The sequence below is a fragment of the Abramis brama genome (assembly GCF_963993115.1).
Source record: "Abramis brama genome assembly, chromosome: 25".
NCBI lineage: Eukaryota > Metazoa > Chordata > Actinopteri > Cypriniformes > Leuciscidae > Abramis > Abramis brama.
The window spans coordinates 959,975-975,085 of record NC_139987.1 but is presented as its reverse complement, the minus strand read 5'-3'; the positions used below and the strand labels follow the sequence as shown (position 1 = coordinate 975,085).

The following is a 15,111-nucleotide window of genomic DNA, read 5'->3' as shown; positions in this document are numbered from 1 at the left end:
AAACGCATTGTTGCATAAGTTTTGTTGTATCACTTAAAAAATCGTCCCTCAAGTCATTTCCATACATAAATTCACGTATATCACGAATTATATTGTATCTGTCGCATCCCAAATATTTGTAAAATGCAGAGAGTAATGAGACAATTGGAATTCGCCAGTTTACTGCTTACTATTTTCACGAATAATAAGCCTATTGCTAAATGAGGAAATATTAGGAAATCAAAGATCATGGCGTAGTGGGACTGCTGTTCTGAACAGCCTTTATTTGACGAACCCCATGGGTTTGGACCAAGCGGCAACATTCTGATCTGAAAAATGAAGCCTACCCGGAAGTGTGAAAAACTGCAATACATCGAAAATCCGCTAGGGCGAGGTCCCAAAAGGGAGCAAATGTCCACAGACCCCATGTTAAAATGTCAGTTTTTCACAGCATAAATTCATGCTTTTACAGGTTGGTCCCATGGACTTTTATTGTATTTTTCGATAGCTTCCGAGTGCCTGACAACTGTGAGGGGGGTGAATTTTTTTCTGACTCGTTAGTTTATATCGTATTTAGATATAAAATGTATGACAAATAAGGGCGTGGTTAACTTTGATTGACAGCTTAGGCTGCGCCAAGGAGAATGACAACATAAGAAGTGCCATTTTTTTAACACAGTTGAAATATAATACTACTGTTTCTGTATCATGAAAGGTAGTTTTAAGAGTTTTTCAGGCGAGAATGTAGTTGTTTAAAGCTCAAATCTGTGGTTTATTTAAATATTTATGAAAATTTTATCCAGTTGTGAGATCCAGCGATGACCGGGCGCTCGGCGTTCACCCCGCCTGGAGCAGCCTTTCCTCGGCTAGTCGTTCTGAGGTTTGCCGCGGACTCTGGCGTCTCTGTAGTGTTTAAACATGAGATATAATTCATCTTGTCTATATCTAATGGGCGATTTTTGGTCTTGTGAATATAATTTGTTCCCTGGGCAATCGTTTTGTCTGAGGGGAAGTTTCATAACTTTATAAGCTATTTAACTTTACCGTTGTATGGTTAGACTAGAGCGCTGACTTTGTATGTTTGACTGAATTGTTTGCTTTATTTGTATAGCTTCTTGTACCTTTTACATATACTTTTATAATGGCTAATATTGATAAAAGGGAAATTTAACAAAAAGAGACTGGGTTGAGTTTTGTCATTTAAAATTTTAATACAATGAAGATGATCTTTAAAGTTGTTTACTGCAAAATCTGTTGTTTAGTACAAATGCACATATTGCCTGGACCATATTAAAATGTTGAATTTTTTATATTATATTTAAAACGAAAAGAGGCAAGTTTGTGTTTTATATTTCGTTTTGTTATAAATAGGCAAACGTTATGTGCAGTGAATATAATCAATACGCGTTGCCTGAACCACATTTGTGTGGCTATAATGTTTAAGATTTCTTTAAATGAAAACGAAAAGAGTTAGTGTGGTGTTTTATAACATATTTCGTTGCCTAAAATATACACAGAGATAACCGGAGTAGCAGAGCGAGCTGAGTGACGCGCGCTGCGTCAGAAGGTGGGCGGGGTTAGGATTTCCCAAGATTTTCCAAGATGGCGCCGCCCATACCCCCCATAAACGGCTTCAAACCCGTTCTTCAGAAAGTCTATGGGTGACGTCACAGACGCTTTGTCCATATTTTTTACAGTCTATGGTTTGGACACAGGGCAGCTCTTTGTCCTGTAATGCAGAATTTTAGGATCCATAAAAAGACTGGTACAGTGAAATGTTTGGTAATATAGCAACAATGTTTAACGTAAGCCAGTTGACATGCAGTCAAGCCAGTTGATGTGATTCAGATCATTCAAACCAAAAAAGTTATTCTTTCTGGTTTCAGAGTTCAGTAACATCAAATCGATCAAAAACATCATATTGCTGCTGATTTTTTTTCTTTCGAAAAAACATTTGCCATTATTTTACTTTACTTTATCTTTAATAGTAAATTTTTGACTGACAAATATTACAATACTCATAGTGGGTCTCATTCACTAATAATTGTGTGGATTATTTGTATTTAAATGCATGAAGATGATCATTTCTTTCACAAAAAAATCTAACAATTCAACACATGCTCACATGAACACATGAATTTGTTCATAACCTTGTTCTAATGTTAATGAATTTGAGTATTCTAGACTGACCGCCATTCTCAAAACCAGTCTAAACGCATTCATAAAGCCACCCGGAGTATATGATTTCTGATTTCATAAAGTTATTGAAGAATCATTATTTGTTCGTAAAAATGTTCGTGTGCAGATTTCAGGCACAAATCTGTGTGTATGTGCAAAACTCCTTATCTGACGGCACTCAAATCACCGGGGACACACGAGGAACTGCCTTTCATGTGTTGTGTTTATTTCTGTAACACGAGATGAAAGATATTTCTTCTGGCGACACAGTGGGCATTCATACATAATACACATATATCTAAAAGAACAAGATTATAGAAATAAAAAGGTCAAGCAATCACAATCACTTAATACATTGTTACACAACATCACTAAATTTCAAATTAACATTAATTGTGAGATTAACATGTATTATTTTACTAGAAAGCCTAATTTTACTGGAGAACATTTCTCACAGGTAAAAGGCAAATGACCCACTAAATACTTAATGTCACCAACAGAGGTCACACAATTATTTACATTTTTTTTTTATTGCTTTTTGAAGAGAATTTGAAGATGTCTTCTCATTTTATATTACATTATTTAATACCTCCCCCACCCCATTTTCTCCCAAAAAATTAACCAAAGAAAGGGAGAATTAAAGAAACAAAAACAAAAAAACAAACAAACAAACAAACAGGGTATCACAAGTACCTTTGCACCTAAAGTACCTTTGTTTCTGATTGACTAAATCGTAGAACTTATAAACGTTATCCTTCATTGCAAATCTAATTCTTTCCGACTGCAGATTTGAGTTGGTGTGTTTTTTTCTCTCTTTCCAGTTAAGAAGGATCAGTCTCCGTGCAAGAAGTGTAACAAATACAATCCCAGAATGTTGACTCTTTGATATTGTTATGCTAACATCCTTAACTCCAAAGAGAGCCAGGACTGGATCAGGGTCCAAAGGTCTTCCCAAAATGTCTGATAATGTTTTAAAAAATTGCAAACCAATATGTATGTATATTTGGACATTTCCAAAACAGATGTGCCAGTGATGCTCTTGTTTGTCCCACACAATTATTAATTGAATAAAAATGCAGCAATTTTGTTGAAAGATGAAACATTTACAGTAACGCTTTTAACCCTGTTCATGTGCATGGATAGTGGAAGCGAGCCTCTGTGATGTGTGTGTGTTTGTGTTCAGACGTTGACGAGTGCAGCAGTGGAGAGCGTGTGTGTCAGAGGAATGCAGACTGCGTCAACCGCCCGGGTGGCTATCAGTGTGAGTGTGCTGATGGGTACAGACTCACACCCGACGGGGCCTGCGCTGGTGAGAGGACGCCAAACACACATTACCACTGCCTTCATGAGTTTGTAGGAAATTAGTTCACCTTATTAAAACACAAATTGGAAAATATTATCTGGAAGTCACTGAGAACAGTCTTCATGTCTGTGAGTGACAGCTCCCACTCATCATTTCCAAATGTTTCCAATCACTGCTAATCATGCAAGTTATCTTAAAAGAATTGTGGGTGTTTGTAACGAAACCCAGTTATTTGAGTCTGTCATCTCTGCTCCTCCGTAAAGACCGTAACGAGTGTGTGGAGACGCCCAGCGTGTGTCGTCATGGTGACTGTGTGGACACTGCAGGAGGATACGAGTGTGTGTGCCACACCGGCTTCACAGCCACGCTGAACCGCAGGATGTGTGTGGGTAAGACCTCTTCATATCATGTCTACTCCATGAGGACCCGTGTTCAGAAGACCCCTGGATGAGGCTGTCATCTTTGAATCAGGGCTGCTGTATTTCTCCAGAGCAGTTTACAGTAAAGGTGTTTACAGCCAGTGTTTTATCTCCCGCAGATATCAATGAGTGTTCACGTCAGCCGTGTGGGAACGGCACATGTAAAAACTCTATTGGCTCTTTCAACTGTCTCTGTCATCCAGGATTTGAGCTCGCCAGTAATAACTACTGTACAGGTAATGATGTTGCTCCCTTAAACATGTTTACTGTTGATCTGTATAGCACATTTGACCTTTTATACCTACCCTCCATTCCTTAAGTAATTTATTTTTTTCAATTTAGGAACTATCTGAAGCTATTTTCATTGCAGGTTTTTGAAATCTGATCAGCTAGTAGTGAAAGATGCTGATGAAAGCTCTTGTGTTCTGTAGATATTGACGAGTGTGCAGTTTTTCACTCTCAGCTCTGCAGGAACGGCCGGTGTGTTAATAGCGTCGGGTCCTTCCTGTGCCTCTGTGGAGAGGGTTATGAACTCAGCCTCGACGGCAAGACCTGTATAGGTGAGTTCAGTTTTACTTATTATTCACTGTGAGGTCTGCCATGTATTATGTGCAGTGATTGGTAGAATTTTTACAAACTGTAGTTTATTACTGATTACAAATTTACATGAAGAAAATTGTAGTTTTAAATTTATATATTAGATTACACATTTTAGGTTAGATTACTTTTGACCTTGTTCATCACATTGATTTCAATAGGAACATATTGTACCATATTGATATAAAAATACAAAAGAACAGAAAATATATTCTGTTCTTTATCAACTACATGAAGTGCACTAAACAGTACATTATATAAGGGTTTCCCAGTCTGGGGTGAAGGATCTGCAGGGGGTTGTTTGATAAAAAACTAATAATTAATTAAACCTTAAAAATGTCAAATTACAATTTTAATTAATTAATTAAAAATAAAAAAGATTACTAAAAAAGATTTTAAAAATTCATTTGTTTGCCTACATGTCAGCTTGTTTGCCCACATGACCATTAACCGACATCAGAGATCCTAATTATTGAAATATTAACTTCAAATCTCAGGGGTGCTTCAAGTAAATATTGTAAGTCAAAGGTGTTTTTTTTTTTTACAAAAAAGTAATTTACTTCCATTGTGTGAATAATGTAATTATGTAATCCAAAAAAAATTACAAGTACTTATTTTTTGGAAGCTGATTATGTAATCCAGATGACATATAATCAGTTGCTGGCCAGCAGTGCCTGTGCTCAGACTGAAGTATCCACACTTTTATCCTGAGCCGATTACAAATGAGTAGTTCTCATAATTCATAGTGTTATCTATACATATAGTTCTGTTATCTACCATTCTTTTCATGTGAAATAAACAACGATACTGACAAATTAATAACAATATAGATATTCAGTGTAATTGGACACTATTATTATGTTCTAGGATTTGTAGACCGACGGGAGTCCTATGACAATATCATAAGTGTCTGTCTTGTGTTTCGATAAATGCAGATTCTAACGAGTGTGTAATGATTCCTGGGATATGTGCTCCTGGAACCTGTCTGAATCTGGATGGCTCTTTCAGATGTGTCTGTCCTGATGGGTATATCGTCCAAAGTGAGCACTGTGTAGGTAAGAGCTCGAAGAGGTTACACACCTGTGCAGTATCACTGAAATGTCAAATGATTCAAAATTGTATCACTTCTCCAATGCATGAACATGTTAGTAAAATGACCCGTGAACACCAGAACTTTCTCAGTCTTATACTTATTGTCCGAATTCTGAGACAGACAGAGATTGTGAGACAGAGAAGAAATCTGATTGTGAGACTTCTCAACTACAGGAAGATCAGTGACCAACTGAAAATGAGTGGAAACATACTGGTAGTTGCTGCAGTAATCAGGGGGAAAAATGAGCCAAAGTATCACTAATCAGAGTCGGAGATGATGCCCCTAAAAAGTGCACATCTAAATCCCTCATGAGTATGACGTGTGACTTGTGTCCAATAGAACACCTTTAGATTGTTTATTATAGCAACACAACCTCCAGTGAAGCGCTGCTGAGGAATAGCAGGACATCTCCAGAAACACTGGTGCCCTCCATGCAGAGGAGGATTGAGTCTGAACGTACATATTGAGGCACTGAAAACATACAAGATGTGAATCTCAGTAATGAAAGGTTGACTTATTTTTTATTGAATTAAGTTTATACTATGGCTAATGATATTTAAGTGATATTGCACAGGGTTTTGTTGTTTAATGTATGCAATTTTGTTTTATTCTACTATACATGACCATTTTAATTAGTCTTGATATCATTGGATACCTTACTCTCATGTCGTTATGATTTTGTATGACTTTCTTTGTTTTGTGGAGTTGGAGGGAAAAAAACACCCTACATTTTTTTTGTAAAAATTGGTCCCTATATACAGCGGGGGAAATAAGTATTGAACACGTCATCATTTTTCTCAGTAAATATATTTCCAAAGGTGCTATTGACATGAAATTTTCACCAGATGTTGGTAACAACCCAAGTAAGCCATACATACAAAGAAACAAACAAAAATAAGTTCAGAAATTAAGTTATGTGTAATAATGTGAAATGACACAGGGAAAAAGTATTGAACACATGAAGAAAGGGAGGCACAAAAAGGCATGGAAAGCCAAGACAACTGCTGAAAACTTACAGTAATTAAAAAGCAATCCAGCCCCCTGTCAGTGGAAATGAATAACAGCTGGTTCAGTCCCAAATGATGGCCTACAAAAAGGTCTCATTGCCAAGGTGTCACACAAGACACATCTCATGATGGGTAAAAGCAAAGAGCTGTCTCAAGACCTTCGCAACCTAATTGTTGCAAAACATAATGATGGCATTGGTTATAGGCGCCATTCTAAGCTTCTGAATGGTCCAGTGAGCACTTTTGGGGCCATAATACGGAAGTGGAAAGACAATAAAAATGATGACGTGTTCAATACTTATTTCCCCCGCTGTATACTTATATATATATATAAGTATTTCTCTTTTTGAGAACAGGCTACATTTCTCTGAAAATCTTCACATCCTCCCCAGCTTTCCTTGGCATGTTCATGTGAGTTAGTAGTATTCATGAACAAATTATTCTCAGATCTTTATTCTGTTGATCCACAATGTGAGTCCATGATCTGGTTCTTCAACTAACTCAGAGTCATATGTATGACACTTTTATGGTGCTTTTGTGTCCGTTTTAAAGCATATTCACAATTTCCTCTTAAGAGTTTCATGTAAGAGGGAGAGAGTCATACGGGTTTGGAACAACATGAAGCTTATTGAAACATTTAAACCATTACTTTGCCAGTAGATAGTAAGTACAGTACTGTGTGTGTGTGTGTGTATCAGATGTGAACGAGTGTTCGGAGGAGCCCGGCATCTGTGCGTACGGCTCCTGTTTCAACAGTCTGGGCAGCTTTGAGTGCGTGTGTAAACCTGGATTTGTGCTGTCAGAAGATAGACGCAGATGTTACGGTAATTCATCATAACCCTGTTTATCTGACTAATCTGACTTTGTTTGTCTATAAGTATCTTTGCAACTACACGTCAACCAACACTTATTAGAGTATTGGTAGGCCATAGTAGACTGTTAGTAGACTGTAGTTGTTAAGCTAGAGAAAGTTTTACAAAAATGTTTACAAATAGCGTTCTGCTGCATGTGGTCATTTGAGGATGTCTTAAAATAGTATGATTTTTCTCCTTGTGAAAGGAACTGCAATGCTCTGGAATGCTTGATTCTGATTGGCTGACAGACAAAGGTTCAGAGCTGTTTATTAATTAATTAATTTAGTTCCATGTCTCGACTGCTTTACAGTTCCAGATAACTTCCATCTCATAACACCTCCAACCAACATCCCCATGCATTTGATTTGCCATTTTCAATCTCAAACATTACAATTAGTGGAAATGTGCAGTTTAATTATACAAAATAAAGCATTGTCAAAACAAGAAAATTGAAATATGATGGTTAGACAAACCATTGCTGTATTGCTAAGGGCCATATGCAGAAACTAACACATGCGCTCACTTGCACATGCAGAATTTTAACCGTTTCGCAACTGAATTCAATATTTTTTAGTCCTGAAAACTTAAAATACATTTTTCAGAAGTGGTACTTTTTGAAGTAGTTAAACTAACATGTTTGCTGACTCATGCTTTCTCTCCAATAACTGCATACAGTAGCTTCTGTTAGTAGTTCTAAACTGTAATTGTTTCTAAACAAGGTGTGTAAGAAGTAGTTTTAAGGACAAAAACATGAAGTAAAACATTGTGATTCCTTACATAACGCTCATGGGTATGCCTGCTGTTTGTTGTGTCAGACACTAGAGAGAGCTTCTGTTTCACACGCTTTGAGAATGGCAAGTGCTCTGTCCCGCAGGCGTTCAACACCAGCAAAGCCAAGTGCTGCTGTAGCCTCCTGGCCAGAGAGGGCTGGGGCGACCCCTGCGAGCTGTGCCCTAAACAGCAGCACGGTACCGCGCTCTCCTCTCCTTCATCACCACCATCATCATCATCATTACCACTGCGTTCTCACAGTGTCATGTTTCATGTGTGTGTGTTCACAGCTGCATTTCAGGATCTGTGTCCGTTCGGCCATGGGATCGTTCCTGGTGTTGGGGACACACGTGAAGGTACTGTGGACTATACGTCTTTTGATTCTTGTAGACTGGTATAGCAATGGGTTGTATATTAATATTAAAATAATGTAATATCTTACTTTAATGCATTAAGACACACTGATTGTCTGTTGCAAAGGAATCACTAAAAACATTAAACCCAGCTGTACAGATTGACCCGCCATATCGCTGTGTGTCTCAGACTTGAACGAGTGTGTGGAGAATCCTGAGATCTGTGTGAACGGCCGCTGCATCAACACAGACGGCTCCTTCCGCTGCGAGTGTCCCGCGGGATACACACTCCACCACACAGGGACACGTTGTGATGGTGAGAGAACGACGAAATTATATGGACAAATAAATAATGAGACATTTTGCAAAATGTCTTCTTTTATGTCATTATTTAAAAATGTATGTAGATATGTCTCAAGCCTGTTGACCGTAACAGTGATCATGCCGCCTGAGGTCACAGTCTCTGTTGTGTTGGTTTCTGCTCCGCTTCAGTGTCTCTTACTGACTGATCGCTGCCTGCGTTCCTGGAAGTCACTGCTCATTATCGGCATAAAGTTGTGCTCTGCTCACCAGAAAATCTCTTTGAAAATCAATGACTTCAGGTTCCGCAATTTACTGAGAGTTTGCCGACCCTTCATGGGGCTCAGCAGCTTGTTTTATGTACTTGTACTTAAGGTATTAAATTAAGGTATGTTTGTATAATAGCCTACACAATGAAATGAATGAAACCATGATTTTAGGCCTCTGTGATTTACTCTGTATTTCTCACTTCAGCTGAACTTGCGGGGTATTAAGCTGTTCTTTTTAGTTTACATTCAACATGTTCTCTTGATAAATGTTTCTTTTTTTAAAACAACACTAAGAAAAACACACTAAGTAATCCCTTTGTGTAAAAAAAAAAAAAATATATATATATGTGATGTTTTGACATATGTTATCAAAAATAGATTAGTTGGCAGTCTGCCACCCAGAGCAAGAATATAGTGAAATAATTGTAGTAAGAGTTTGACTAAGAGCCAAAAAGAGCACCCGTGACTGAGTTCATTGGTTATGAACTGTGTAAAGTGGAAGCTGTGACTGGGATGTTCAGATGTTCTTAAGGCATCTCAGCTTTGTTGTCTCCACCAATTACAATCTAAAACCACTTTTGGCCAAACCGTTCTCGTCGCTTAACCGTTCCATTCAAGGTCAGCTGGTGCGTTTATGGTTTCATTCTCCACTGTGGAGCTGATAACAGGTTTCCCCCACAATCCAAAGTCAGGTGAATACACATGGATTGGATGAACAGATTTTTCTGAACCATTAAATCTATATTTCAACTGGGAAATAATCTATGATCAAATTTGTCAACATGTCCAGCCAACAGCTTTCTGTTCTCTGTGTGTGTGCAGATATTGACGAGTGTTCAGTGGGAAACCCGTGTGGAAACGGCTCATGCTCAAATGTGATTGGAGCTTTTGAGTGTGTGTGTGAGGAGGGGTTTGAGCCCGGACCAATGATGAGCTGTGAAGGTCAGCTGACCAAAACACCTGAACATCTTCATTAAACCAGCTTTCAGTGCACTCAAAGAACTGCTGTGTAATAGACGTGTATGATATTATCTTTCATAATGTTCTCTTTTGTCTATATTTGACAATGCTACCAATTGATTTTAACCAAATTAGTTACATATTATTCTAATTAATTAATCAAATTACAGTAGTCAACATTTGAAGTGGATCAAAAAAGTTAAGCAAAGTTGTCCTAAGACAAGAACGGGTATTGTTCAAAATGTATGTATAACTTTGATGAAAGGTTTTGATCCACTTCAAATGTCGACTACTGTAAATATCAAAATCAATATTTGCTGTGAATAACCCCTAGATGAAGTTAATTCAAATGCATGGAATTATTTGTGGCAAATGAATGAATCATTGAATAGTTAAACATTTGCTTAGAAGTCAGTATATGCATGCACATGATCAGGCCTACAGGAAACCTTCCTCAAATGATCCTGTTCATACGGATGTGCATCTTTGACTGATTGTGTGTCATCACTGATTGTCCAGATGTGAATGAATGTGACCAGAATCCTCTGCTCTGTGCGTTTCGCTGTGTTAACACTTTCGGGGCGTATGAATGCAGCTGTCCGTATGGTTACACCCTGCGGGAGGATGGACGCATGTGTCAGGGTACGACATATCATCAATCAATGAGTTTGTCGTAACACTTTCCAACCCTTAGCGATCGCAGTGTACAAGGCTAACGTAAATGCATATGTGTGTATGAATGTGTTATTGTAAGAGTATTCCAGCATTGGTGATGACGTTGAGCTCCTCTGTGTTCAGATGTAGACGAGTGTGCAGAGGATCTTCATAACTGTGACTCCAGAGGAATGGAGTGTAACAACTTAATCGGCACCTTCATGTGTGTTTGTCCGGCCGGGATGACCCGCAGGATGAATGAAGAGGTGTGTCAAGGTAAAAACTGATCTGCATTACTATTCACTTTTACAAACACTCTTGAAGATTATTGAACTGAATCAACACTGAACTGACTTCAGCTGAACAATGACACTATTGTCTTTTTAGAGCTCTTTACAGCAGAACTGAACTCTGTTTACATCATTGATCATTATTTCCTGTTTATCATGGTTAAGCTGCTTTGAAACAGTCTGTATTGTATAAAGCACAATAGAAATAAAGGTGACTTGACTTGATTAGTGAGAATAGTTGGGTAGATTAGTGTGGTGTAGGGATGGCAGAGTTGGCACCTGTAGAGTATACCTGTTGCACACTGTATACACCAATAAAGCCACCGACTACTGATCACACTAGACTGGAAAAGAATGGGTAAACACTTTATTTCGATAGTATACTTTATACATTCTAACAACTACATATCAGCTTATTCTACTAACCCGAACCATGACACCTAACCCTAACATTCTATTACATTCTACTAATACTCTAATGTGAGTTAGTAGACATGTAGTTGCAAATTTACTTATAGTTGGTAGAATGTCCAAAGTGGAGCATCAAAATAATGCTGAGTGTTACCAAAAAATATATATATTTTATTCGTTGTCATTCACCTTTTTTATCTTGTTCTTCTTTACAGATGAAAATGAATGCTTGATTCAGCCCGGGGTGTGTGAGAACGGCCGGTGTGTGAACACTGTCGGCAGCTACACGTGTGAATGTGGCATTGGGTTCAAAACTGACTCTACAGCCACAAAATGTCTTGGTAAAACCTCTTTCTCGAATCTCTATGGAAAGTTATGCAGGGGTACTTTAAAATCTTGAATTATTGATATCTGCAATACATTCATGTTGGTTCTGTTCTGTTACCCTAAGGGGGTTATTGCTGCTCTTATCCATGCTAGGCTGCACGGACGCACAGGGAGTTCTCGCCCAGAACAGAACCATACCGCCAATCCAAACTGTATGCTAATTATCAATCGTATTTGATGATTGTGGTCCTGACAGCAATATCATATATAAGCATATAGCCGTCGATATTAATAGAAACTAACCATATTATAATCAAAAATAAGTTATATTATGTTAAGACTGTAGATCCGATCTATGCACATTGTTGTTGTTGCACATGTTGCACAAGGTCTGTATATTACTTTTCATTGTTAAAATTAAGATTAATGCATCATAATAAACAACAAGTTGTGATAAAAATCACAATTTATTAGTTGTTTACAGTTGTTGTAAATAATTTTAATGGATTTGCAGAGTCATACATTTTAATTTTATTAATCAGATGGTCAATTAAACATTTACCTGAACTTTAACTAAAAGTTGATTAAAACATAACATTTAAATTTTTCTGTGTGATGGATAATTAAGTATCAAATTAATTAAATATCACTGAGTATCTGAAATGAGTGCGGGTTCTCCAGTAAAGTGTAGATGTAATGTGTAGCAGCAGCTCCACCATTACAAGAACAGCAATGTACAGTGAGACACAGTGAGATTATTGAGTCATTACTTATTGAAATAATTGGAATGGAATTGAAAATATAATGATACGAATATTTTTCTATTAGTCTGCTTTTACATTTGTGCATATCTATTTTGACATGCCATATTTTTGTCCCGTGCTAGTATCACTATGTCAATTGCAATTGTTTATTAAATGTTTATTCACATTTTAATTTTGCAACAGTAAAATTAAAATGTGAGGTTTAATAAACTTTAATCTAAAGTTCAGTTCTAATGTACTGTCTTAACATAATAAATATCATAATATGGTTGGTTTCTGTTCATATTAAAGCCTACATGCTTAATATATCTCTGTTTGACACAGTTTGTATCAGGTGTCCCTGCTCCATGTCTCTATCGCCCTTAAAAACGTTGAACACCCTTGCACTACACCACCGGATAGAGGTTTACTTTGTAATACTGTCTCTGTTGTGATGTGAGTTGACTGATGTTGTGATGTGAGTTGACTGGTGTGAGTTGACTGATGTTGTGATGTGAGTTGACTGGTGTGAGTTGACTGGTGTTGTGATGTGAGTTGACTGATGTTGTGATGTGAGTTGACTGGTGTGAGTTGACTGGTGTTGTGATGTGAGTTGACTGATGTGAGTTGACTGGTGTGAGTTGACTGGTGTTGTGATGTGAGTTGACTGGTGTTGTGATGTGAGTTGACTGGTGTGAGTTGACTGGTGTTGTGATGTGAGTTGACTGGTGTTGTGATGTGAGTTGACTGGTGTTGTGATTGTGAGTTGACTGGTGTTGTGATGTGAGTTGACTGGTGTGAGTTGACTGGTGTTGTGATGTGAGTTGACTGGTGTTGTGATGTGAGTTGACTGGTGTTGTGATGTGAGTTGACTGATGTTGTGATGTGAGTTGACTGGTGTGAGTTGACTGGTGTTGTGATGTGAGTTGACTGATGTGAGTTGACTGGTGTGAGTTGACTGGTGTTGTGATGTGAGTTGACTGGTGTTGTGATGTGAGTTGACTGGTGTGAGTTGACTGGTGTTGTGATGTGAGTTGACTGATGTGAGTTGACTGGTGTGAGTTGACTGGTGTTGTGATGTGAGTTGACTGGTGTTGTGATGTGAGTTGACTGGTGTTGTGATGTGAGTTGACTGGTGTTGTGATGTGAGTTGACTGGTGTGAGTTGACTGGTGTTGTGATGTGAGTTGACTGGTGTTGTGATGTGAGTTGACTGGTGTTGTGATGTGAGTTGACTGGTGTTGTGATGTGAGTTGACTGGTGTGAGTTGACTGGTGTTGTGATGTGAGTTGACTGGTGTTGTGATGTGAGTTGACTGGTGTTGTGATGTGAGTTGACTGGTGTGAGTTGACTGGTGTTGTGATGTGAGTTGACTGGTGTGAGTTGACTGGTGTTGTGATGTGAGTTGACTGGTGTTGTGATGTGTGTCCCTCAGATCACAGGACAGGCGTGTGTTTCTCTGAGGTCCTGCACAGCATGTGTGAGATGTCCTCCAGCAGGCATGCTCCTGTGAGCCGGTCTCAGTGCTGCTGTAGTGGAGGCCGAGGCTGGGGTGAGCAGTGTGACCTCTGCCCTCTGCCGGACACTGCCAGCCTGAAGAAGCTTTGCCCGTATGGCCACGGCTACGCCACTGACGGATCAGGTGAGGAATCACACTCCTGACCAGCTTCACAAAAACAGCAGCGACACAAAGCTCAAATCTGATTGGTTGGTGCATCACATGCCTTATCAATGGTGTCTTTAAAGGTATAGGGCAGGGCTATTCAATTAGCTTCATTCGAGGGCCAGATTATCAAATGGAAAAGTTGAGGTGGGCCGGTGGGTTGGTTTGGGAGTTTAGCTTATTTATTGAAACATAACAGTTTCAATAAATAAGTTAAAGTAACCCTAAAAAAGTATGGTATTTACTTGGAAATGTGGTACCCAACAGTATGCAGATATATAAAACCATAATAAATAAAAACTTGATAATTTACAGCTGTGTACAACTATTTTCCTTGGAACAAATAAATTAATTATACAAACTCGTAGCTGTTGGTGAGAAATAATCATTATTTTATTTATAATTGTTATGCTTAAATGAAAATATTCTGACAGTGAGACTTGATAACCACAAGCTACTCGCTCCCACTGTATAAAAAATGCCTAAACACAAGTTAAAAACTATATGCACCTTTACAAAGAAACTGACATAATTTCATAACAAACATTAATTATATATTCATCTACCCACCTAATAAATCTAATGCAATATAAATCACTATATTTATTTATTACTAGGCTACATAGTATTTAATATAAATATTGCACATTTCTGCCCAACCATGGTAAATTAGGTACTACAGTACATTCATGGTAAATGTTTGTAAGGGTGATTACGGGATTTAAAGTCTTCTAATTACATTGTTTCTCCTGCTTTCCTCAGTCTTGTTGGGAATGTTGAGGCTGTTTCATCCGATTTAATACTAGTTAAATCATCGAGTGTTTTGTGGTTTGTAACAGAGAGGTTTCTGTCGAACTGAAACGCTTCCCACTGGTTGCCGCAACGCTGTTTAATAATAGTGTCCGGGACCGGGAGTAAACGCAACTATTTGTTGTTACTGT

At 38.1% G+C, this 15,111-nt stretch overlaps 1 protein-coding gene across 1 annotated transcript in view; it reads left to right on the top strand.

Moving 5' to 3' along the window:
- Positions 1-15,111, top strand: part of LOC311076601 (fibrillin-2-like) — a gene marked incomplete at both ends in the record, with an annotated part of 145,909 nt that overhangs the window by 105,646 nt on the left and 25,152 nt on the right. The window contains 14 exons of the mRNA XM_084104936.1: positions 3,341-3,466; positions 3,724-3,849; positions 3,999-4,115; positions 4,311-4,439; positions 5,412-5,531; positions 7,275-7,400; positions 8,246-8,398; positions 8,492-8,557; positions 8,745-8,870; positions 9,946-10,065; positions 10,603-10,725; positions 10,882-11,013; positions 11,654-11,779; positions 13,943-14,149. Of these exons, the coding sequence (XP_083961062.1) occupies positions 3,341-3,466; positions 3,724-3,849; positions 3,999-4,115; positions 4,311-4,439; positions 5,412-5,531; positions 7,275-7,400; positions 8,246-8,398; positions 8,492-8,557; positions 8,745-8,870; positions 9,946-10,065; positions 10,603-10,725; positions 10,882-11,013; positions 11,654-11,779; positions 13,943-14,149 (1,797 nt within the window). The remainder of the gene's footprint in view (positions 1-3,340; positions 3,467-3,723; positions 3,850-3,998; positions 4,116-4,310; positions 4,440-5,411; positions 5,532-7,274; positions 7,401-8,245; positions 8,399-8,491; positions 8,558-8,744; positions 8,871-9,945; positions 10,066-10,602; positions 10,726-10,881; positions 11,014-11,653; positions 11,780-13,942; positions 14,150-15,111) is intronic.